Source organism: Phalacrocorax carbo, chromosome Z (genome assembly GCF_963921805.1).
Source record: "Phalacrocorax carbo chromosome Z, bPhaCar2.1, whole genome shotgun sequence".
Classification (NCBI taxonomy): domain Eukaryota; kingdom Metazoa; phylum Chordata; class Aves; order Suliformes; family Phalacrocoracidae; genus Phalacrocorax; species Phalacrocorax carbo.
The window spans coordinates 53294835-53318717 of record NC_087548.1 but is presented as its reverse complement, the minus strand read 5'-3'; the positions used below and the strand labels follow the sequence as shown (position 1 = coordinate 53318717).

The 23883-nt window shown below is 39.0% G+C and overlaps 1 protein-coding gene across 3 annotated transcripts in view; it reads left to right on the top strand.

Annotated features, from left to right (window-relative positions):
* SLC44A1 (solute carrier family 44 member 1) overlaps window positions 1-23883 on the top strand; it is a 67352-nt gene that overhangs the window by 28039 nt on the left and 15430 nt on the right. For all 3 annotated transcript variants that reach the window (XM_064439230.1, XM_064439229.1, XM_064439228.1), the window contains exons 4-8: window positions 2466-2602; window positions 14377-14470; window positions 18837-19006; window positions 20888-20977; window positions 23031-23158. In XM_064439230.1, coding sequence (XP_064295300.1) covers window positions 2466-2602; window positions 14377-14470; window positions 18837-19006; window positions 20888-20977; window positions 23031-23158 — 619 coding nt within the window. The remainder of the gene's footprint in view (window positions 1-2465; window positions 2603-14376; window positions 14471-18836; window positions 19007-20887; window positions 20978-23030; window positions 23159-23883) is intronic.

Below are 23883 nucleotides of genomic sequence, written 5' to 3'. Positions count from 1 at the left end.
ACATGCACACACCCACTTTGGGGAAGGTACAGATACTCAGCCCCTGCCAACAGCCAGCACCACACAGACTGTGACCCACGGTCCTGCTCCAGCCACCTACACTGAGCCATTCACCTCTGCAGCTAGTATTTTTGGGACACACATTGGCCACCAGCTGCTGGGGTGGCAACAAGACACCTCCCTGCCTCAGTTGCTGGCACTGAGACCCCACTCACTTTGGTATCTGACACCGCAGGCCTGGGGCACCCAAACCCCTGGTCTGACTCCAGTTGCTGGCACCAAATCCATCACGCCAATCCCCCCAGTCACTGGCACTTAGTCCTTGCAGTCCTTGCAGCACTTGCAGCTTACGTGCACGTGGGATAGAGACTGGAATTATGCAGAGTTAAGAAGGGATTTAGTGAAAGGATAGGACAGATTGCACTGATCAGATGCCAGGCTCGGTCAGCCGATGTACTGACCAACATTAGTTTACATGCAACTGTCCCCTTTCACACCCCTTTCTATCTGCCCCCCACCCCTTTGTTGTCCCGTGCACATTCTGTCAGCAGCTAGTGCAGTCCCCCTGACCCCTCCAGCATTCTGCACCTTTAGGTTTGCATCCTTACCAGTCCCTGCCTGCAGTTTCTTGATAGCACATTAATTTTTGTGATGGAGCGGGTTTGTCTCTGGTTATTGTTTTCATTAACTCTAATTGGTCAAGTTTTATGCCTGAGTGTCTGCCTCCTTTTTCTTACCATCATAATTTGGCAAGGTGCTTAGCCAGCTAATCTTACTGAAAGAGAATAATCCTTACACTCCATCTATCCTTACCAATTAGTGTAAATAACCAGGTTTGTACCTGTCAGAACCTCCCTTACTACAGGTCAGTCGGGTTTGATTGTGTAGTTTCTTGATTGTAGCTCCTCTGACCAGATACCCTCAAAGGGGCAGACATTCTCCTCCCATGTGCCCTTACGGTATGGAAGAGCAACTGCAGGAACTTGCTGTCATGAAGAGGAAGCTGTCACAGGAGTGTCCAGTTAACACAAGTATTGTATGTCTTGGTATCACCACAAGAGAATTTTATTTGAAATAAAGAACAACTGCCGAATTAGTGGCTTATTGCTCACCTGCAGTTACTTTGGCTTTGTCTGCAGGATGGAAGTTTTCATGCTTGCACTTGCTTCTTAGACTTTCATGACCTATCTATGGAGTCCTGAGATGCGTAGTATGTATTAAGTAAAAAACCAGAAATAGCACTGGATAATTTTCATGGAGGTGTGGGCAAGGAAAGAGGATGTTTTAAAAATGTGAGTAATCTATTACCACATTACAGCTGATACAGATGACATGGGTTTTGATGGTCTTTCAGGAAGTAAGACTGTACTGATGTGTCTTGTATACTGAGACTGGATAATAGAACAGTCTTTCTGTTGGGGAAAGCTAGGCAGCAATTGGTATATAGACTGAAAGTGTTCAGGCAGGACCTAAGTGCTTTCTAGGAGCAGAAGGGATTTTTACTGATTTCAGAATTAATTCTGATCATGAGGAAATAGAAATGGCATTTTATATGGTGGTTTGGTGGTGTTTTCCTATGATGATGATAGATAATAAGACGAGAGTATTTCCACGCATAGTATATCACCAGAATTGTAGGAATTTGCAAGACTTGTTCAACTCCAGAATAGAAGAACATTCAGCATCTGGATTATACCGCGAGTGGACAATACTGTAGGGTTATCATTTGTGATGAAATATGTATAGCCAGGAGAAGATGTGAGCTAGGAAGCTATAATATGTACTACACACATTGGGTTTTTAAATGGCAGCAACTCAGCATGGAAATTTAGCAAATAGAATCTCTTTAAAATATTGCACTTAAACATTAGATAGTTCTACTTGAAATATCTGAACAATTTTTTTTTTCAAAATAAATGCTAATCCGCTCAGTTATATGGACCAGTGGTGTGGCAAATCAGTCTAAACTAAAAAGCTGTTCTTAATTACTGGTATTATTTGTAGTCATTAAAATGGAATCGTCCTGCCATGGACTTTGTCCTTTTTGCAGCATAAGCATAACCTTATGAAGTTTGTTGGGTCTTTTTGGAAAAAGTTGGAATTATTGAAGTCATGTCTAAGGTCGGAGTGAAGCTTTATGAATGTTTAGAATTATATCTGTGAAGAGGCACAGAAGTGTTGCTGTTTTTATGAACATTGATCCATTTGAATGGACTTGAATCTGGTAGAGTTAAACATCCTTTCTGTGTGATCCAGAAGTATATAAGTATCCATGTATTTGTGGTGCATATGCTGAGTACATGAATTCCTTTGACCCACATAATTATGATAATATCGAATTTCCTGTGTTTCTGGGTAGACTGAAGGTTAGCCTTGGCTGAATCCTTTAGACTGAAACAAAATTTATTTTGTTCAGTGTAACTGTTATTTAAAAAAGAAGTAATTTGCCTTTTTTTCTTCCCTAGGTATGTGTTCTTCTTGGATCCATGCAACATTGATCTAGTACATCAGAGGATCAAGTCTCTTGCTTTGTGTGTATCAGCTTGCCCAAGGAAGGAACTAAAAACTCTGGCTGATATTCAGAAATTTGCAGAAACTAATGGTATGCAAAAAGCATATCTGTTTTTATTCATGTACCAGATATTTTCATAGGATTAAACAAAAAAACCTGTGCATTATCTGAACTAAAAATTAAATACATATTAAGAAATATCAATAGAAATAACGTGATATTTTTGTTAAGCTAAAATTTTACTAAATCTTACAGTGTTGTGCTTCTGTTCTGTCACGTTTTGAAAGGTCATTGTTAAAACAGGAATACAAAGCATAACAAGAAACTGAGGGAATGTCTGTCTGTAGGATGCGTGCTTAACTCCTAGGGAAATGTTCTGACGTTGCTGCTCAACAGTAATGCTGTTGAGATGTTCTCATGTATATGAAGTTAGTGAGAGCAATGCTGCTATTGAACAGCTCTTGCTGCACAGAATATGGCTGTGGATGTAAAAATATTCCTGCTTTCATTCAGAACTACAGTGTAGTTTCTGGCAGGGTTTTTTTGTTTTGTTTGTTTTGTTTTGTTTTGTTTGTTTTCTTACACTTTTTTTAAAGAAATTGAAAGGAAACTAATTATATTAACAAATTAAATACCGTATCCCATCTCCCCTAAGAGCAGTACTTTTCCTTTGTAGTTATAATACTGATATTACTAGCTCAATTCATATTTTAACACTGTATGGAATAAAATGTATGAGAGGCAACCAATTTTTGGACCTTCAGGAAAAAAGTGAAGACAAAAACTTAATGTGAGGAAAATGCAGGGGATTTTAGCTATTCAAGTGGGAACGTTTTGTCCTAAACTTTCCTACTTAATCTTTTAAAATGCTGTGATAAGATTCCTTTGCGAGATACTTGGCTATGATGAGTCAGTCTGGGTGACCAAGTTCAAAGCAGTGAAACTGAATACATTTCATAGAAGGAAATGAAATGTTGATTTCTGTTCTCATACAGGTTGTGTAAGTACTTCTTGTTTGAAAGCAGAGTGAGTTGAAGGGGGGCCCTAGGACACTGTTAGTGTCCTTGGGTCTCCCACTGCGTTGTGCCTGCATGCCTGGGTGTCTGCCAGCCTGAATCAGGGAGCTGAACTACCGGGTGGCATTACAGCACGTGTGGAGCTCCACAAACAGCTGTGCCAGCGCAGTGCAGCTGATGGTCTGAGAACGGGAGCTTCTCATGTGTCTGTGCACTGTTGTCAAATACAAGCCCACAGTGAAACTAGCCATTATCTACACTTTTACTCTTTACCCCTGGTTTGAGCATGCTGTCTTTTTCTTAACTAATGCCAGGCCAGTTATTCGTTGGTGTGAAGTCAAGGTCATTAATAGTGGAGTTGCTTAAGTACATCTTGAAATAATGAAATGCAGCCGTGCTGTTTTACCACAAACATTGTTTCTATGTTTATAAGTAAAGTCTCTTATTGACTGTGGCTGAAATATGTTCAGTATAACCAACATTTAAAGTACACCAAAACTCACCCTTCCCAAAACATGCTATGCCTTGTCCTCATGGTTCTCCATTTTAACCGTACCTCCCTTAATGTTTTATATTTTAGAACCTAAAGAGAAACAATTTTTTTTTCCAATTAATATCACAGCCAATTGTTTCAGTTTACAGAAGCTTGGTCAAAAGTATGAAACCTGGTATTAAAGCAGAACAGAATCATTAATAAGTTCAATTCCTAATTTTCATTATATGATACTGGGTTTATCAAAACCAGGTACTAAATTAAACCGAGCTTTCCTTTTGTAGATGAACTCTGTGCAAGACTGGAATCACACAGTTCAGAGAAATATTGTCATTCTCATGGATATGATTCTGCTTAAATGTTCACCAGCCTGTGCAGGTTCCACAAAGTGATGGTTTGCAGCAAATGAAGAGCTTAAGTATTGATCAGCTTAAATGTTGCACATGTATAGTGAAAGTTCAAACATGATTTAGTCTTGCAATAGAGCAAGAACAGTGAACTAATACCAAACTATAGTACTCAGTAAGCAGAATAATTTTTCTGAGAGCTACTTTGTAACTATGATAGTGGGTTTAAATTAATACTAGGATTATGTTTGGCAGTATGTTTCAAGTGACCATAGACTGCACTGTAAAAAGGATAATAAGGAAATCCGAGGACTTTGAACATGGCTGCACAGAGCTTAATGGCAATTTCTGTTTGTGATATCTAGTTAGAATTTAGAGTTCAGCTCTAAATTCTGAAGAAGAAGGGCAAGATGTGTGTTTGGTTTCTTGTGATAATCAATGCTGTATTTTCCCAGGTTTGCAACTTCTAACACTCAACAAAAAATAAACACCTTAATGTTTTAAATATATCAGCAGAGAATTCAGTCAGCTCTCTGTTTTGCTCTGCTGAGCCTTTGTAAAAGCTTTAACCCTTCCTGCAACCTGAAGATAGAAATTGTGCTGGAGATAGGCTCTGTGTAGATTGTTGCATGTGCATTTGAAGTTAGCCATTTTCACCTGGCTCACATGCCATCCCTGAAATCACCTCACTTGCCCATGCACCTTGGAATTCTTTCATTCTTTCACTGTTTAAGAACCCTTCCATCCCAAAGAAATCCTGTTGGGCCTCAGCCTGTCAAGATGTGGTACGGTAAGTTTTTTAATCTAAACATCTTTATCAAAAGATGTAACTACACAAAATATACTACAACATCCTTATATTGATTAACAATTTTATCAATATCAGGTACGATCTTCCAGCTAGCTTAGCATTTATGGTATCTTTCCCAAAGTGGGACAGGCATGTGACAGAATTGCCAGCCCCTAAGGTTCGGAGCAATTATGATAGAGCTCTTTCTTTCTGTGCAGTACGGCTGGTATTTTTGTGTAAGCAAGATTATAAATGAGCATTTAGGGCAGGGAAAATGCTTGCTTGAGGCATGAAGATCATTTCATGGCAAAGCAGCCTTTCGGCTTCCTGAATTAGTAATGATGCACTTGTTATTCTGTTGTAATTTGGGAAAAGGAAGTGATTTGGTCAATAACGGTGCACCATTTCAGGACAGTAATTTGACTGCCACCCCTTTCCCACTTGCTCTCCCACAGTCGGGTCCTGCATTTGTGGTACCTTGTCATCTGAGCAGAGGAGAAACCCATCCTTCACAAAGCCTGTCTGATTTTAGGAAAACAAGAAAGTGTTCAGAATAATTGACACCCAGAACAATGAAACCGGTTGGTACATTTTACAAGAGGAGGAAAAAGGGAAGGAAAAAGATGGGAAGTTGCCTGCTCAGATCTTCAGCTTGTGCCAAGGTGCAAGCTGTAAAGTACAAGAATGCTCTGGGGCAACTCCTGGAGGTGGTGCAGGAAGATGCAGTGTTGGCTGAGAGCAGATTCTAATGCTGTTGTCTCACAGCCATGCAGATACTTGAGTTTGTAGAGGTGTGATTTGGACACAACTGAGAATGTTGTATATTGTGAACTGACTGCTGCTGCTCTCCCCAGGATTTTCTCACCAGGCAGAACACCTCAGGCAGGGAGTACTTGTGATTCAATGCTCTTATTGGTCTCGGTACTTAAAGAATGATGTCTTTTGAGTAATGACTGAAAGCTGTTTTTCCCAGGAAGCTGACTGATGCTTCAAATCTTAATGTCCATGAAACATTGCAGTGCTTTTTTCAAGGACTTGCCAAAGCATTTTGAAATATCCTTGAAGATATAATTCATATATGACTGTGCCAAATGGATAATGAAATGTCATTATGAAAAAGAAACACTAAACAGGTGGCCATGATTTCTGTCATGTTTAATTCAGTGATAACCATACTGACTGGTCATTGTGGGAATTAATATTCCAATCTGTTGTCTAAATTACTGGATGCAGATTAGGAACATGAAATGAAATTTCTATTTTACAGTGTGTTACCAGGCATCTTGTCAGAAATCTGTAGCTAGGCCAGGCTAGTTGAGGTCCGGGTGGACTTAGAGCCAGAGGTAAAGCTACATTAAGCCTGCAACAGAGACTGACCTGAAAGAAATCAATAAAGGAAATCCGTCTGGCTGAGTCAGAGCAGGTCATCTCTCTGAGCTATGGGAAGGAACCACAGGGAAAACTAAAAGGAGTTTTCATTTGTCTGAAGGTGATGACATCTTCATGAGTACTAATCAAAGTATGTCTTTGCAGTTACCATTGGTACCTGCCTTAGAAATAGCAGTTACATCAGCTGTGGCCAGCTTTTGACATTTTAATTCTGCTGCCATTCCCTTGCACGCACTGTTTTTAGTGGAAGTGTGTTGGTTAAAACTTAATCCTTTGGTTGTGATTTTCCTGAAGCCTGTTGTACCATATTAGTTGTAGGCATCTTATGGTTAAAGAGATTCTGTACCACTACGTCTTTGGGAACCTGGGTATGTTAATTTTGAATGTCATTTTTTGGTTGGCTGGAATAAAAGTACACTATGGCTGATTTTGAGATACAGAGTCTTCCACTGCTACCAGACTTCCGTTCCACCTTGTTACCAGAACTGCCTTTCAAGGTTGTCTTGTGCTGGAAATGGATCCTCTAGTCAGAATGAAATAGTTTTCACAACAGAAAGTGGCCGCACGTAGAGTCCTCCAGTAATATTGTGTTGTGTTATTGATTACATTAATAAACCATTTGGAAAGGGGGAGCAACAGTGAGGTAATAAATCTTGCTGCGGCTAGTGAATTATTTAGAATTACATGAAAAAAATCTGATATCAATTGCAGTGGAATAAAATGGCAATTGCAAAGGAATACCTACAGAACAAAGCGGTGGGGAACAACCGCTGTTATACATTAAGCATTTTACTTTAAAATGGTTATTGCTACTTGGGAAGGAGATTGTGAGATTGTGAAGCTACTGAGAATAGCAGGAGGATTAGGTGGAGGCACAGCATTGTCGTAAAGTGTAATGTTTATTAATTGTGAAGGGGGAAAAAAATAAGGACTGTATTTTGTGTAAACTCATGCTCTGTTGGCATCATAAAGGCTGTTTTCTGGTCCTTCCTTGACAAAGTGTTTTCTTAACTTTTTTCAAAACTTACTCATATATGTGTATTTCTCAGTATGTGTCCAGCCAAACAAGGAAGATCACAAGAAGTGACCAATAATTCTTCTGCCTGAAAAAGAAAACTATCAGGAAGAATAAGGTCATTAAAAGCAGCGATAGCTTAGAGAAGGTTAAAAAAGTATTATTCTTTAATCTTGTAACCTGAGTAATATGAAACTAGAGGTCAAAAGTGAAATTACTGGTTATCAAAAAGCCAGATTTTTTTCCACACAGGTTATGGTTAATTTACAAAACTTATTGCCATGAGGATATTTCAGATAGCAACAGATATACTGTTAGAATAATAGCGTTTGGCTATTTAATGGGAGGTCAGTACTCAAGGATATTCTTGAGCTGTAAGTGGTGGAGAGCTAAAGATACAGTAGGGAAAACATCTGCTACTGGACTAAATGGATTTTTAATTTGGTTTCAGAATAGCTGTTTTCGTTTAGTACTGGAAGAAATATGAGGGGAAGAACGGGTAAATTAGTATTTGTTTTCAACTTGCTGCACTGTTCATAGGAATAGGGAATAGAAAAGGGGATAGCCTGGGCTTTTCAATTACAATTCTAAATATGTGTATATGAATTCTGACTCTAGGATTTTTTAAAATTTTTGTTTGGTTGGTTTGGTTTGTTTTACATACAGTTAGTTGTCACAGCAACTGTGCTTAGCTATCTCAGTAGTTCTCTTTGTGGTCTTCAATTCTGGAGACATTTAAAGATCTACATAGAGGGGTTTTGTATTAGATTTTTTCTTGGAACATTCTTGCAGGCACTGGAGAATACTTACTTTCACTTCAATTCCACATTTATTTATAAAGGCAAGCTGCCCTCTGCTCATTGTTTTAAAGAAGTGATGGTATGTCTCTATGCAACAACTAGAAATTTAAATGTATACAGCCCTTACTTCTCATCCTTTAAAACACACACTCATCTTGAAGGCACCAGTGGATAGATCTAGAGAATGAAACTTGCTTTCCTCACTGAGAACAAATCAGTCACATTAATCTGAGAAGTCCTGACTGCAAAGTGGTCTGTCCTATGCTGTCTTGCTCTTCTCAAGGCATTACAATTTTTCTAGGCTCCAGTAGGGCCCAGAAATTAGGTTTAGGTGTTAAAATTCAGCTCTACCATTGTTTGGCCTTCTGCTTCTATTCCCACACCATTTGCAAAAGGCGTAGCTGCAATGTTTAGGTATGTCTCTGCAGTCCTCTGGTGCTTCCACATTAACTCCTACTTCAGGCTGTATTCAAATCAGTGGCTAAGAAGTGGAGTTCTGGTTTTCTCGCTCATTTCCAGCTCTGATGCTAATCTGTGCACAGCTAAATGCTACTTCATTCCTAAATGGAGCATCAAATGTGAACTTGTCTGCTTCTGGAATGTTTTTGTTGTTCAAAAAACGGATAGGCAAATAGGAAATTTGTAAAAGCCTAAACTTTATGTATTTGTAGTGCTTGTGTTCTGAGTAGAATTACTTCCTGTAGTTGTAGACAGGATATAATTACAGTTGCATACCTAGCAGACAATGAATGAAGACAGTCTGGTCAGCATTGGTGTATTTCCTTTATGATGGCGTGAACCTTCTTCCCCTTGGCAGGAGTTCGTGAAGAGAGGGGCTTGTTACTACTCCTCCCCATAGGCATGCTTTTTCTGAGGTCATGCAACATTGCTCTCTGTTACAGGCAGAACTCGGCAACAGATAGTAACTTACCACCTTCTGTGGAAGTAGTGCTTGGCATCCGACCTCTTCTGTGGTTTTTTGGCTGTGGAATTTGCAGCAGAATTCCCTACTGGTACACAGGCCAGTGTCTTAAGCTTCCACTTTTCTATGCCATGATGCTGGTCCTTAATATGGGAAGAGAATATGCAGTTATTATTATGTTTATTATAGTGCACCGGGCTGTCTCATTGCCTGAAGGTTCAGACTCGTAATGTGGTTCAGATTAACAGTTCAGAGTTGATAGAGTTCAACAGGTAGGTTTGAGTCAAGCTCTGGAGTGAGGAAAGTAGAGAAGCATTAAGAATTTCATCCTTGTGAGGGTCTGGGAGCCTTGTCCTTCCTGAATACCAGTGAATTCCACCTCTGTCAATATCCAGCTGTCAATACCTCTTAGCTTTTATTGTGTGGGTTGGTCAAGCATAATCAGCTGAGTCATGGATTCACAACACTAGCTATGTTTTAGCAGTTTCTCATAAAACACCCAGAACCCAAGAAGAATTAGTACTGGGCTGAAAGTACAGAGGCCAATAGTTGTGATTTAAACAGCCTTGCTCCTGCTAACATTTCTGCACCTTTCTGTATCTGTGATTACAGAGTAATCAAACGTTGAGTTTGATTCCTGTGTTAGAGGGCTTACGTTACTGATGGACTACTGGCTTGTTGCTTAAGAAGGAGAGAGAATGCTTAAAATGGAATAAGATGTTCAGTTTTTTAACTACAATCTCTGCTTCATTATATGGTCTTTCAGAAGTCAGTTAAGTCACGTACATGCACAATACGTGCGTACCGTCAGTGAGATTCAGAACAGTGAAACCATACATGGAAGATCATATAAATTACCTTACCAAAGCTGTGGTTCCTAGTCTCTCAGGCTGTGCTTTGCCACGTGCCTGTGAAAAGGGGTATGTGGAGCAGCTTGGAGTTGTGCATAGCTTAAACAGAAGGCACACCTGGTGTTCCAATCCTGGTGCTGAATCTATCCCAGGTATCTCTATATAGTCCTGTATGTTTCTGTTTCAATCTTTGACTTTGAGTATGTGTCCATGTTTTTGGATCTGGAAGCCCTTGTTTTAGTTCCTGCTAACACTGAGAGATGGGTAGGTGCTGCTGAGCAGCTCAGAACGAGATCCAGAGCCCCTGGTGTGCTTTCTACCACTATCATTTGGTCAGTATTAATGTCAGTGGTTTCCTCTGTGGGCTCGTCCTCTTAGCAGATGATTTAGGAAATCTTAACCATTTCTCAAGCTGTAATTTTTTATATTGATAGTGACGCTGATGTGGCAGAGGTTTTGTGTGTTTGTTTGCAACACAGCAAATACAGAAAGGAAAGCTGTACTGGAGCTCTGGTCTCTAAAAGTAGTTTTATCTGACTACTTCAGGCTAGTATGGAGCTTCCCACATACTGTACTGCTGTCTTGTCATTCTGTGTGTGGTGTCCTCTAAGTGCACAAGACCTGTAGTAATTTGCTTTCTCAGGTGGAAAGAATCTTTGAAAGAAGAGTTTGGTCCCCCATCTTTGTCCTGGCTTTCTACAGCATCTTTACATAATTTGTGCTAATTGTAGTTGTTTTTAAGAACGCCAGAGATAATAGCTGTTCAGCTCCTTACTAATGCAAGCACAAAAAAAACAAAAAAGAAAGTGGTGCCTTTCGCTCCTAAGGCTAGGTTAAGGTTGAAAGGAAGGTTTGTCTTTCACTATATTTTGCTCCAGTTGTGGCCCCCAAATATTCTAATGGCTGGAGCAACTCTATTCATGGAAAAGAAACCATGGAACAAAAGCTGTGTTGTGTCTCCAGAATTACCACTCCATAGATGAAAGCACCAACTACGGCCTGTGGGACCAGTAAGCTCTGTGTGCTTACCAATAGCCTGGCAACTGTTGCTCTTCATAGTTTAGAAGTATTTTTCTTTAAGGTTACAACACGTCGGGATCTCAAATCCAATCCCTGTAGGACAGTTTGATGTTGTTCACCTAATGGTTTCTCCAGTACCAATACGTGCACTGCTGTAGGAAGCAAATAATATATTACTTTAATGATTTTTTTTAGTTTGTTCTCTCAATTCTACCCATAATGTTTTTGAAACATGAGTGATAATAAATTCAGAGTAATAGTAATGTCTTTGGTAAACTAATTATCTCAGCAAGGTAGATGATTTGAGTTCTTCTAAGCTTTTGCAGGCCTTGCAAACTCAAGCAGCAATAATAAGACTGGCTGTGCTAAGAGTCTCTACTAGTATGGGGGTGGAAGGTTTGGCAAAGCAGTCCATTCCTCCCACTCCCACCTTACAAAATTCAAACTTTTATTTATTGATGCACAGGGACTCAGAAATCACTTTAAGATTGATGTAAAGTGATATATTACTCAAGCGCACACTTGGGTTGTAGATCTCTCCAACATGGTATGTATTACAGAATTCAGAAGATTTTCAAAATATAAAGAAATAAATATTTATGGGAATAGTAAAAATTTATTCTGCCTAATTTTATAGGACAAGAGGACAAATCTCGTGGGCATTGTTTCATCTATTGGACTGGTAGTTTGTTTAGATGCAGTTTAGATCTACAAAAATAGATTAAAAAATTTTGCAGCAGTATAGAGCCTTTTGTCCTAAAGGAATAGGAATTACTTTTAGATACTACCTTTACAACTATGATTTAAGAAAGGTAGTTTTGTCTGATGTCTGTTTATCTGCTGCCATGTCCCTTGTCTGACAAGTTCCGTGAAAATATTTTTCTGCTTGGCTGTGAGTTTAAAGAAGCACGCTATGTGAGGTGGACAGCTGAAGGGAAGAGATCCAAAGGAGACGCAAGAGGTTAAAGTGGCAGCCAGAGTCATCCACTGCTCCATTGCATGACAGGAGGAAGCGTGCTGCTAGGTTCCAGAAGGACCTTGCAAGGTGCCTCCAGTTTCCTCCACAGGGGTTTGTTGGGTTACCCTGGTCTACAGGTCATACTTGAATGGCATTTGGTTTTGCTTGGCTTACATTTGTGATACAGAAAGAAGGACTTCAGATACACAATTGTGCAAAGAACCTAGATCGTCCCTCCCTGGCCATGGCAAATCCTGCTCTTTTTCCCTTCTGCCTGAAATGCTGAAGTCACAAGGAAGCATGGGCATCCACGGGTCAACCATGTCCCTTAGACTTATTTAGGTGTGGGGCCCTCTGTATAAGATACTTAAACTGTAGTTCAGTACTGGTAGGGTTGAATGGCGATATTACCAAGCTGGTACCAAACATTTTGTATCATGAATCTGTATACAGTCGTCCATACACAGCCCCCCCACTTCTTCCTGCAGGACTTTTGATTCCAGTCATCTTTGTGACTTAGCTTTTGACCTGTATTTAGAGCAAAATTTAAAAAATGGAAATGTCTGCAATCTTCTTTTTCCTTCTGTTTTTAAGATAAACATGTGACTTACTCTACTGCTGCTCCTCCATGAAATTTGGGAGTTGTCTGTAACCACACTTGATCTGAAGTTTTCATATCTACAAGAATAGATTAAAAATTTTTGCAGCAGTATAGAGCCTTTTGTCCTAAAGGAACAGGAATTACTTTTAGATACTACGTTTACAACTATGAGTTTAAAAAGGTAGTTTTGTCTGATGTCTGTTTATCTGATGCCATGTTTTCCACATAAGCAAGTAGAGGCATAAGGATTCATATAAACAGTATATTTGAAAATGGAATTCAGATGTTTTACCTGATACCTTCTCTTTGCAGGAAATCTAACTTTATTCAGTGGTGTATTTGGTGTTTTGGACCTGCCCCCAAAAGCTAATTTGTAGAAGTGGTATTTAAGTAGTGTTACAGAGAGTGCATGGGATGGCCTGCTCAGCTGCTCTCTGTCTTCTCTTTCAGTCTGTAAATAGAAGGTGTCCCTTCATAGATGTAGCAATGTGACAATGGTAAACAAGATCTCTGCAAATAATATTGTACAATTTCTACAAATAATACTTCTGTTTGGTGTCACACAGGGCAAGATAAGGCTGTTTGTCAAAAGTCTTGGTTTAATTTGGGTGAAAGTGTGTATGTATTATCCAGATCCAGTTTGTAGAACTCGGCTACAAATTATTTCTGGAGAGGAGGCTTTCATAATGGAAAGAATTGAATAATTAGAGAGATGTGCAAGATGTCCTTAGGTTATTATGTCGGAAAAAAGAACACTAAAGGCTTATCTATCCTGAGCCCTTGCACGGGGGAGTAAGCAATCTGTTAGCAAACAAGCTTGGGAAGAAACGCCTCTTTGGATAGGCAGCTTATACCATTGGAGGCTTTCTTACCTCTTCCTCCAGTTCCTGAGACACTGCTGCTCCAATCTAGTTTGGCAGTTGCTGCATTCTAGAAGTGTTGGCTCAGATGTTCAGTATCTTGATTGCAGACAAATGGGAAGAGATCTGTCTGAGTAATGTATTTGCATTAGGCAAGTGTCACATACTAAGTTATGGCTGAATTTGGTTGTAGGCAACTTGATCTTTATTGTGCTGTACCAATTTGTTTACAGGGAGAGTTCAGCTTCGTTAAAAGCTTTGGACATCTAATGCGGTGCTATTTTTCAGACAACTTTCCAGCCTCACTGTTTGGTTCCTTTGTTCCTCTCCCTGAAGCCTATAGACTTTTTAGTGTTTAGCAAATACTAAAAAAAAAAACAAACCACAGAAAAAAAAACCACTTAAATGTTTTCTTTCTATAATGAACATTGTCTTCTGCAATATTCATGCACTAAAAATGATTAAAAGTATGGTGGACAGCAGGAGAGGGGTGACTTCAAAGTGCTTTCTGCTTTCTGTCCTTCTCTTTTACACTGCATTGTGAATTAGCCTTTTCACGTCAAATACAGAGATGTTGGAAGACCCAAAGCCTAGATGAAGAGTGTCATTTTGTTACATTAAAGCCTGTTGTTGGACTTGATTCACTGTTCCATTACAGGAGGAACTCTAGCATAACTTCGCGGTATTAACATAAGGAGCTGCAGAATGAGGACCTCTGTCAGTTTTAATACCATTTGTAAAGAATAGGAATATTGGATTTTTTATTTTTTCCCCCATAAATCTATTTTTTTCCTCTCAACAGGATCTGCTCTATGTAGCTATGAACTACAGCCATCAGAGTACACTACAGACCCAAGGGCCACCAAGTTATGTCCTAAATATCCTGTTCCAGAGAGGTAATATTAACATCTTGTCTGATTGGGGTGGAGGGAGCAGAGATTTGTTTTGTTCATGACAGTTCTTCAGAAAATATTCCGCACAAATTTATTCTCTCTTACAGGTGGATATTTTAGTGTATTATTCCCACATATTTTTAAAAGACATTTTGAAAGCAGCTCTTAAAGAAAAACCCAAACTGTCCACATATGTGTTCCTGAGAGTATTGAGCTGGTACCTTCAAGTTCTCTTCTGTCTCATGTAACTGACAGTGCTAAGTATCAGCTGTTTTACTGCCTTTCACCCTATAGCCAGCTGCTTGTCAGCAGTGAAGGTCAGAGGCATTTATGGAGCACTTCAGATATTTGGGAGGAAAAAGGGTATATTGACACACAGCTCTCTGCAGTGTTTGGTTCTTACACCTTATGTCAGGCAGTCAGATTTAGCAAATTGCTTCATTTTTTATTCTTTCAGTCCCCAAATGACCAATATTAGGATGGTCAAGTACCAAAAAGAGGGCTGTATTTTATAAACAGATCGATTTGAATCTTATTGTTTAAAATGTTTTACTAGACTGCTTTTTGTGAAGTAGAGGAAAGTTTGTAGCTCCAGAAACTCTGCTAGCTATGCTGGTTTGAACTGTGGAGATGAGCATTGCTGAGAAAAGTGATCTGTTTGCTGTTGTGCACACCCTTCTGTCAGTAATTCCACTCACTTAAGAAGAATTGTGTTGTGTTTAAAGTTTAGCTTCTCAAACATATTCAGTAGTGGGTTGTGACTGCAGTCTTGCCCTATGCATGGTTTTCTGGGACGATTTTATTAAATGTTATAATTTTGTCAGTTCTAAAAACTTTGATTTTAAATCTCTCTTGTCTGCCTGGTAGCCTCTCCAGTGAATAATTTTTTTTATATTGTAGTGACAGTAAGTAGCAGCTGGATTATTAACTTTTTTTTTTTTACTTTTCCCCACAGCAGATTAATATTCCATGCAGCTAACCAGCTGTTATAGCTGTAATACAAAAACAAATGAAAACTTCAGTGCCAGCTTGCATACTGAAAAGGCTTGTCAGTCTTTATTTTTGCCAGAATTATATTGACTTTTTTCACTGTGTGTTCCCATGTCATTCAGTCTGCATGAATATAGCTTAATAAGAAAACAGGAGGATAGAACAGTGTGTCAGAGCTCTAATGGCACTATGTAAATTCCTCACAAAAACTACCTCAAGAGTTATTTTTGAAAAGCTATTGTGTAGGTGGAGTGTTTCCTGTTTTTTATGTGATATGAATAAAATGCTTAATAAGTTTTAGTATTTTCTGAGATTGAAAAGTCTGAACTTAATGTCCTAAAGCATGAAAGGACAATATTGTATCTGTAAACCACTCTGTTTTTCAGATTTTCTTAGTTAAATTATTTGAGTAAATTAGTGTAGTTTAGAGGGGAAGTGGAATCCTGTGGCAACAAGCAAATGAAAACCCAACACCCTGTAGGCTGAGGCATCCAGGGAGAACTTACCTAACACTCCAGTTTTCAGATTTGATCTGTCAGAGGTATGAACCATCATCTGACTCCCATTATGTCCATGGGATGGAGATAGAGTATGCTATAAGGACTGTCCCTTAATGTTTCTGGTTTGATGACCAGGCTTCTTCACAGCCTTCAGTTGAGACTCCACCTCAAATGGACTCTGATCCTCTGCCTTCAAGGCAAAATGTCCAACTTTGACAACAGCAGTGCAGTCTAGCAATGCAGCCAGTGATACATGTTTCCATAAACTGTGCTGAGCACATCTCAGTCTCAGTAGCGCATGAGTTTGCTGTTTAGTTTTGAAGTGGAGGACCCTAGACTAAAACCTATCCAGCTTTCCCCTGCAGTGTTTATGAGGCAGTTGTGCTGAGCTGCACCAAGGGGCTGCTCTGTAGAGGTTATAAGGAGCAGGTAGCAGTGGCACTCCAGCCAGGCTCCCCACACACAGGTTGCTGTATATGCCCAGGAGTAGTAGTGAGAGAAAGAAGCTCATTTCTCAAATCTGGTACCTGAACAGTCAGATGGATCTTTTCATTTGAATATTGCTTTAAAATACAATTTTTAACATCATCATCTGCTGGCTTGAACTTCACTAGCTCTTGTTCATGATTAAGTATCGTGTTGTTATTCTCAGAAACATGTAATTCCATTTTGGTATGTAATATACCAAGTTATAATCAAGAGGCCTTATAAATAGCACAGGTCACTGAGAATAGATCAATTATTGTATTTTTTTATTAAACAAGCCATACCTTACCTCACCCACTGATTCAGTCAGAACCACTGACATAGCAGTAGATCTCAAAAGGTAGATTCTCAGGAATCCTATATACTCAAGAAAGCTTGTAGGAACCACTAACATTTTTGGGGTTTTTTTGTTTGGTTTTTTATTTTGTTATTAATTACAACAAAGTTAGAAATTAATTGTTGCGCACAAAAATAGGTAACTTCAAATGTGTAGTGAAATTGCTATATCTTAACGGACATTGGATGGGTAATATAAACTCTGGTATGCAAAAAACATTTTTTTCTTCTGTTGGGATGTATTGTGGAACAGTATTTTAATCCCATTAGCTTCCCTTTTCAAAATGGGTATTTTTGTATTTGGATGCAGGACTGACAGTCTTCTGCATACTCCCAGCTCAGAATTTGCACTTTGTTTTTGATATTGACAACTTCTAAACGCTCTAGGCTTTCTGCAAAGTTGGAGCAGTTAACAGTTAAATAAACTTCTCGGATCTCAGTATTTCCCAGTATGACTGCATATAATGAGCTGCAGTATGCTGCATATTCAAAAATAGGCTGTGTTGTAAGAGCCTGAGAGGATACATTGGCCGCCTTTTAAATAGGGCAGCCATCATTATGGGTTTAGTTTGGTTTTTAACAACTGTGACTAAATCACAATTACTTTGCTGTACTTAACTGCTGTCTTCATCACTACCTAAAAGTAGACCATCAATACGAGCATCTCCAAATGCATTTACCTACTGAGCACAGTAAGTTTAAAACCATGTAATTTACAATTGTCAGTCACTTCAAACAAAAAGCTAGGACCTATTAATTACCTAGGTATGGCACGTGATCATAATTTCTCCTGAATTCTGTATGGAATAATTACACACTAATGGTTTTCAGCATCTGATTTTTTTTTTTTTTTTTCCAAAAAAACAATGCATAGAAAGGATGTGCCTAAGGCAGCTGGTTTACTCACTGTGTGTTTAAGATGACAGAATTTTAGAAATGCTTGGGCTTAACAAATAGTTATTGAGTACAGAAAATTGCTCATTTATAGGTCATTGCTGAAATGGGGAAACTGCAAAAGGCTATGTGCATTGCTGCTACAGTCCACTGAAATCTTTTAAGTAAGGAAGATTGTGGAGGGTGAAACAAATTTAAAGGTTAGAAGAAAAGCTGACTTAAGTGAAAGACATTTCTTTCATTGGATACAATTGCAGAAATGAACATGTGCTTCGGAACACGTGTCTGAGGTGTAATTGGGAAGATTGATCAAAAGATGTAATAGGCCACTTTGAGATCTGACATAGTTTATGAGCAAGAAAGGCAGCTATTTCATGGGAAACATTTGGAAAACAAAATTACCCACTTTTAAAGTTAAGTTTTTCCTCTCTTGTATCTTTCTCTGGTGGACTTGATAACAGGTTATGCTGAGCATTCTGCAAAGTTTAATGTATAGTGTCAGTATTTTTGTGGAGGATGCTTCCAAAACTGCTCATGAATAGTGAAACAATAGAGGCATCTTTGCACGTTTCACAAAGAATGTGGTACATAATTTTAACAAAGTTAATGAAAGTAAACACTGTGATTGTAATCTTCAATACGAGAACAAGCTTAGTATGGGGAAAGACTGAGAATAAATACATTGGTTTTTCTTGGCAGCAGCTGTAAGTGCTGATGTCTTTTAGCATAACATGTATGCTTGCAAGAAGAGTATTGTCATTATGGGATATCTTTTGCTGCAAATATGGGCCAGTATTCCATTCTAACATGAGTGAAAGGTGTTGTTTCAGCTGCTGGTTCTCCACCTGACACTTGAGTGAGAGTCATTAAATGGAAATAGGAACGTGTATTTTCTGAGCCTTGCTGTTTAAGGGTGGGAGGGTAATAATTTCTTATTGGACTGTGCACTCCAGCCTCACAGAGTTACTTGTAAGAACTGCATCACTTCCCATTATGATCATCCTCATTCCAGCAGCACTTGTGCATTCAACACATGGTTTCTGGTTATGATGTTATGAGGGTGGAGTGGTTGCATCTATTCACCTTTCATTTGTGTGTTGATGTGGCATTTATATTAAGTAGGAGTAATTTTTTTTTCTGATTTTTTTTTCTTGTGTCACCAGTGCACCTATTCCATTCTTCCATCGCTGTGCTCCTGTGAACATTTCCTGCTATGCCAAGTTTGCAGAGGCCCTGATCACCTTTGTCAGTGACAGTAGTGTCTTACACAGGCTGATTAGTGGAGTTATGACCAGCAAAGAGATTATAATGGGACTTTGCTTGTTATCACTAGGTAATTGTTTTTCTCATTACTAGCTATTTCTTAGTACTGCATTAGGAGATTGTTAACACCCTCTAACCACAGTATGAGCAAAAGAATGTATGATAGCAATGAGCCCTTAGAAAATGCTTCAGAATGCTTTTTTAAAATGTTATTTGACAGCTAGATAACTTATTCAGAAGCAATATGCATATGCATTCCTGTTTTTTCTCCTCTTCCACTGATTATGAGATACAGATGTGTGGCAGTTGATTAGCCAACATTAGTTTTGGTATAGTTAACAGAGCATCCCCATTATCCTCATTTTTATTATAAAACTCACCTTTCCCTCTTCTAATATTCATCTTCTGCTAACTCAAATCCAAATAAACCCTTTCCAAATGAAAAAGACAAGGTGAGAAGTGCATGATAGCACACTCGTCTAAAATGTGTGGGGTTTAGTTTGTTGCATTTAACATACTTGTGCAGGGATACGAGAACTTTCAGAGGGAAAACAAGACAGTTAGGTGCCCATTTGTTGTATTGTATGTTACTCCCTTCTTCACCTTCCTGCAAAGTTAAAACTTCAGACCTTTGCAGATCCCAGCATTGTCTAAAGACCTGGAAATTCCCAGCAGTATAGAAGTGCTGAATTGTTTCTACAGTTGTGAGATGCCTCTGGCCTATAGAGGGACACACTGCACTATGCTGAAGTGCTCTTTTTTACAAATTATTGTGAATTAAGGTGGAACGCTACTCAACCACATAGACTACTTTCCCAATTAATATATTTTACTCTTACCAACACTATCCATCTGTATGAGCAGTATGTGGTTTAAAAAGAAACACTGTAAAGCTGTACCAGATAAAAATTCCTTTGTTTTCAGTCTGCCTTTGTGGTTTATAAAAAACAAAAAGGGGGTGTGGGGTGGAGTGAGGATGCTAGATACCATTAAAAAAAGCCAAAACCAAACCAACAAACAAAAACCAAAACCCACCAAACGCAAAAGACCATTGAGTATCTCTTCAACTATAACTGGAAAGCTGTTTATTCTTCTATCTTGACAGCTGCAGTATTTGATAATCATAGTAGAAAGACTGTTCCAAATCTGAAAGCTAGTGGCTGATTAGCAGTGCTACTGCTGGGTTAGAGTCAGAAGTTAGTACAGAGTTTTACATACAGTTAATTTAAAAATATTTTTCATGCCTTCATAGTTAAAAAGAATGTATTTATTTTTAAACAGTGGGTGAGATTGTGTGATTCAGAAAGCCAGGTTCCAGTGGTTTTCATGTAACTGGGGTACACACATAAGGATATGCAAAAATATGTGCATGCACTTATACACACCGCTCGCTATACATTAGTTGGCTGAGATTGTAGATGACATTAACATGCAGTTTCTGAATGGCAGTAGAACTGTATGAACAAAGCTTTTTAAAGAACTCATTTTGAATGTTGAAAATAAAGAAGTAATTTTTCTTACTTTTTACTGGCATGACATTTTGGAATACACAGGTGTCACATTATCTGCACTGTCAAACAAGTGTGTTTGAGTGCAAATTCTGCTCTGGTCGTCAGGAGGTGTGCTCGTGTTACCAGGCTCGGAGTATAATCATGTCTTGCTGTCTGTTTTGCCATTGTCTAAATACATCTGTCTGTGTGTATGCATTATGTCTTGTATTTACTGCACCATGTAAATGTATTTATGCTGTCTTTGTTTTAATCAACAGTATCAAAGCAGAAGGTGTAGAGGTGCCTATTTCCTTAACTATCTGTGCAGTGAGTTTATAAGCCTCAAATCTCTGTCTAAAAATTCTGTTAGAAGGCTGTTATCTTAGTGCAGTGGGAGAATTAGGAAGGCTATTTCTACCTGAAATAATTGCTCTACTTATTTTATTTGTCTTCTTTTGCAGTGTTATCCATGATTTTGATGGTTATAATCAGGTACATTTCAAGAGTACTTGTCTGGATTTTAACAATTCTTGTCATTCTGGGATCACTCGGTAAGTCGTTTATCTCCCAGTTTCTGAGTGCCTGGTTCTAATCTTTGTGATCCATGTCCTCAGGCCAGCTACATCCTGCACAGGTCTTGGACCATGCATTTCTCTTCAGCTTTCCTTTAAGCCCCTTGCAAGACAAATGTGAAAAATGCCACCCTGTAGTTGCAGTCCTCTTCCAGAGATTATGTTGCTCCTTAGAGATGTGGTGCACTCCCTGCTTGGCTGGCAAGCTTCCTGTCAGCCTATCTCATTAGAGTCCACGTAGGCAATATGGGATATTCCTCCCAGCGCTTTTAGCGCAGCCCTAAACATTGCCTCCTTCTTAACTGGCCTTCCAAACATGTGAGCAAGACAGCTAGCCTGGTTGTGTCTAATGGCATACCCACACGCTGGGTGTATTTAAGCGTGAAGGAATCAAAGGGCAACTATTGTTTATGCAGCCTCAGGGGACCCTTAGGATGTAGATGTGTCCATACAACCCTGACCGGTTCATCAGCCCCTTCAGTCCTCCAAGTAGCTCTGTAGGTGTATCTAAGATCTGTTCTTGAGGAGAGGAAGCAAAGGTGCCTCTCTAGCATTTCTAATGAAATCCTTGTATTTCCATATGACTCAGAAAGTCCTGCGTGACCTACATCATGTATGGAATGCAACCAGCCATGCCATCTTGGGAATGGCCAAAGATTGTCTCATCCAAAATTATTTAGCTTGCATGAAGACAGCCTTGTTTTATCACATTAACTTTTAAATTTGTAAAACTGAAGTTTTCTACTACTGATAGTAGCAAAGCCAAAATGTATGGGCAGATGAACATAGGGAAGGAACTAAGATAGAATAGTTAGGAAGCACTAGCCATTTAATTCTTGCAATGCATGACTGCAAGGGATGGAAAAAAAATAGCCAGACCATCACTGTCTTTTCAGGATCACTTGGGTTTTCTGCTTGCTGTTCACAGGATCTCTGATCACAGAAAAGGGAAAAAAGTTTTTTTTTCATTTATGTTCTCTTTGGAAGCTGAGCAACTATGTTGAGTGAAAGAGTTAAATGACTTATTGCCATCTGTTATTATGTCCTAAAAAATCACATCCATTACACAGACTGAATAAGAACATGCCATTCTGAGACATACTGCTTATTCAGTATTCGCTGTTTGTTTAGGAGACACCAAAAGAGGATCCTCCATTTTAGACCTGAGTGGAGTACCTTCAGCAAAAACTTGTGATCTGTAGATAAGCTTATGCAGTTGATGCAGAAATAACAGCAGAACAGAGAAGGATACTCAAAAGAGATACTCAGAAGCCTCCCTGAGGGGCTGGAGTCTTGTATTTAAGAAAAGTTCTACCTTGGAAAGGTAGCTAGAATATGAGAATAAATTCTGGCCATGAGGCTAGGATTTCATAACAGGGCTTAGAAGAAAGTACCTCACACTATATTGGCCTCCTGAGCTTTTCACTGGTATTTCTTCCAGTGCCCGAAAGACCTCTGTTGGAGGTGTAGTGATGTGTCATTAACCTGAGGTGGTGTTTTCAGTATCAGGGCTGTTTCTTCTCTTCTCAGTTAGTCTTCTCAGGAATTGTAGGCTCCTACTTTTGTTCCCCTTGTTATTTGGTATCCTAATCCAAAGGTCCCTCTCTGTTCCCCACCTTAAATTCTTACTCCCTACCATATTATACACATATATACATATGTCCTTCCATATAACTCTTTATGCTTCTTTATGTTACTCTGTTGTCTGTCTAATAGGAGTGGTGATCTTCATTTTTAGGGCTCCCCATTCACTAGTCCTCTCATGCACTTTATCCTAAAATAGAGTCAAAGAGCTGCAGGACTCTTAAGTGGTCATAGTGGTTAGGACTGAAAAGAGTATATCTACTTGAGAAGGCGGCACTTCTCCATCCTTAGAAGTTTCTGATGGGTTAGCCATCAGTGCCCTTGAGTATTCTGTACAAGACTAGACTTAAAAGAATAAACTGTTTAGTTTCTTTGGTAGTCGGTAGTAACTGTGTCACGTAGAAGGAGCATCTTTCAGTTATCCTTTTATGTTTTCTCTAAAACATAGGTGGTACAGGAGTCCTGTGGTGGCTGTATGCCAAGCAACGAATATCTGCCAGTGCTGCTGAGACTCAAATAGCCAAAGACAATCTTCAGGCCCTTCTGATCTATGCCATTTCAGCTACAGTCCTCATGGTATGCTTTGCTAATGACTATGTTATTTTCTTGTTCTGCCACCCTGGTTGTTTCTATTTATTCAGGTGAAAGGTTTATACTGCGCACATGTTTGAAGAGCTTATTTCTACTGCAAGCTGTGGTTTTTTTCTTTTTTCTTTTTTTCTTCCAAGCATTGTTCTATAATATCTGTTTTTGAATCAGGAGAGAGTTACTGACCCTGCAGCTGCTCTCCTCTACTTAAAATGTTCACAGGGAATCCCATGAATTGGTAAAATATTGGACTCCCAGTCCAGTTTCACTTACAAGATTTTTGCTATGTTCCCAGTTCAGAGGTACTTCATAATTTCAGTTTGTTTGAAAGTCCTTAGACTGTTCCTACTTCTGAAATCGGTTGTTCCCAAACTTCTTCCACTTACAGAAAGATCATTGTGAACTAAAATACTAAAAATTATTACTGTACCAATTTATCTTCTTCAGACCTTTTGGAGATGTTTCTCCGTACATTTTCTCCAGATGTTTCGGAGTTACTGACTTTACTACTAAAAATCAGCAATGTTTAACTAACTTAGATGACAAGTTCTCCACACCATGCCCAAATATAGATGCTAAATTGTATTCTTTGTTAAATCTTGCCAATTTCACTGGTTTATAAAACGTAACTGAGGATAGAATCTGGTCTAATCTCATGAGCCTGAGGCTGATGATGATTCCAAATACATAATTTTGAGACTGGAATTCCCCGA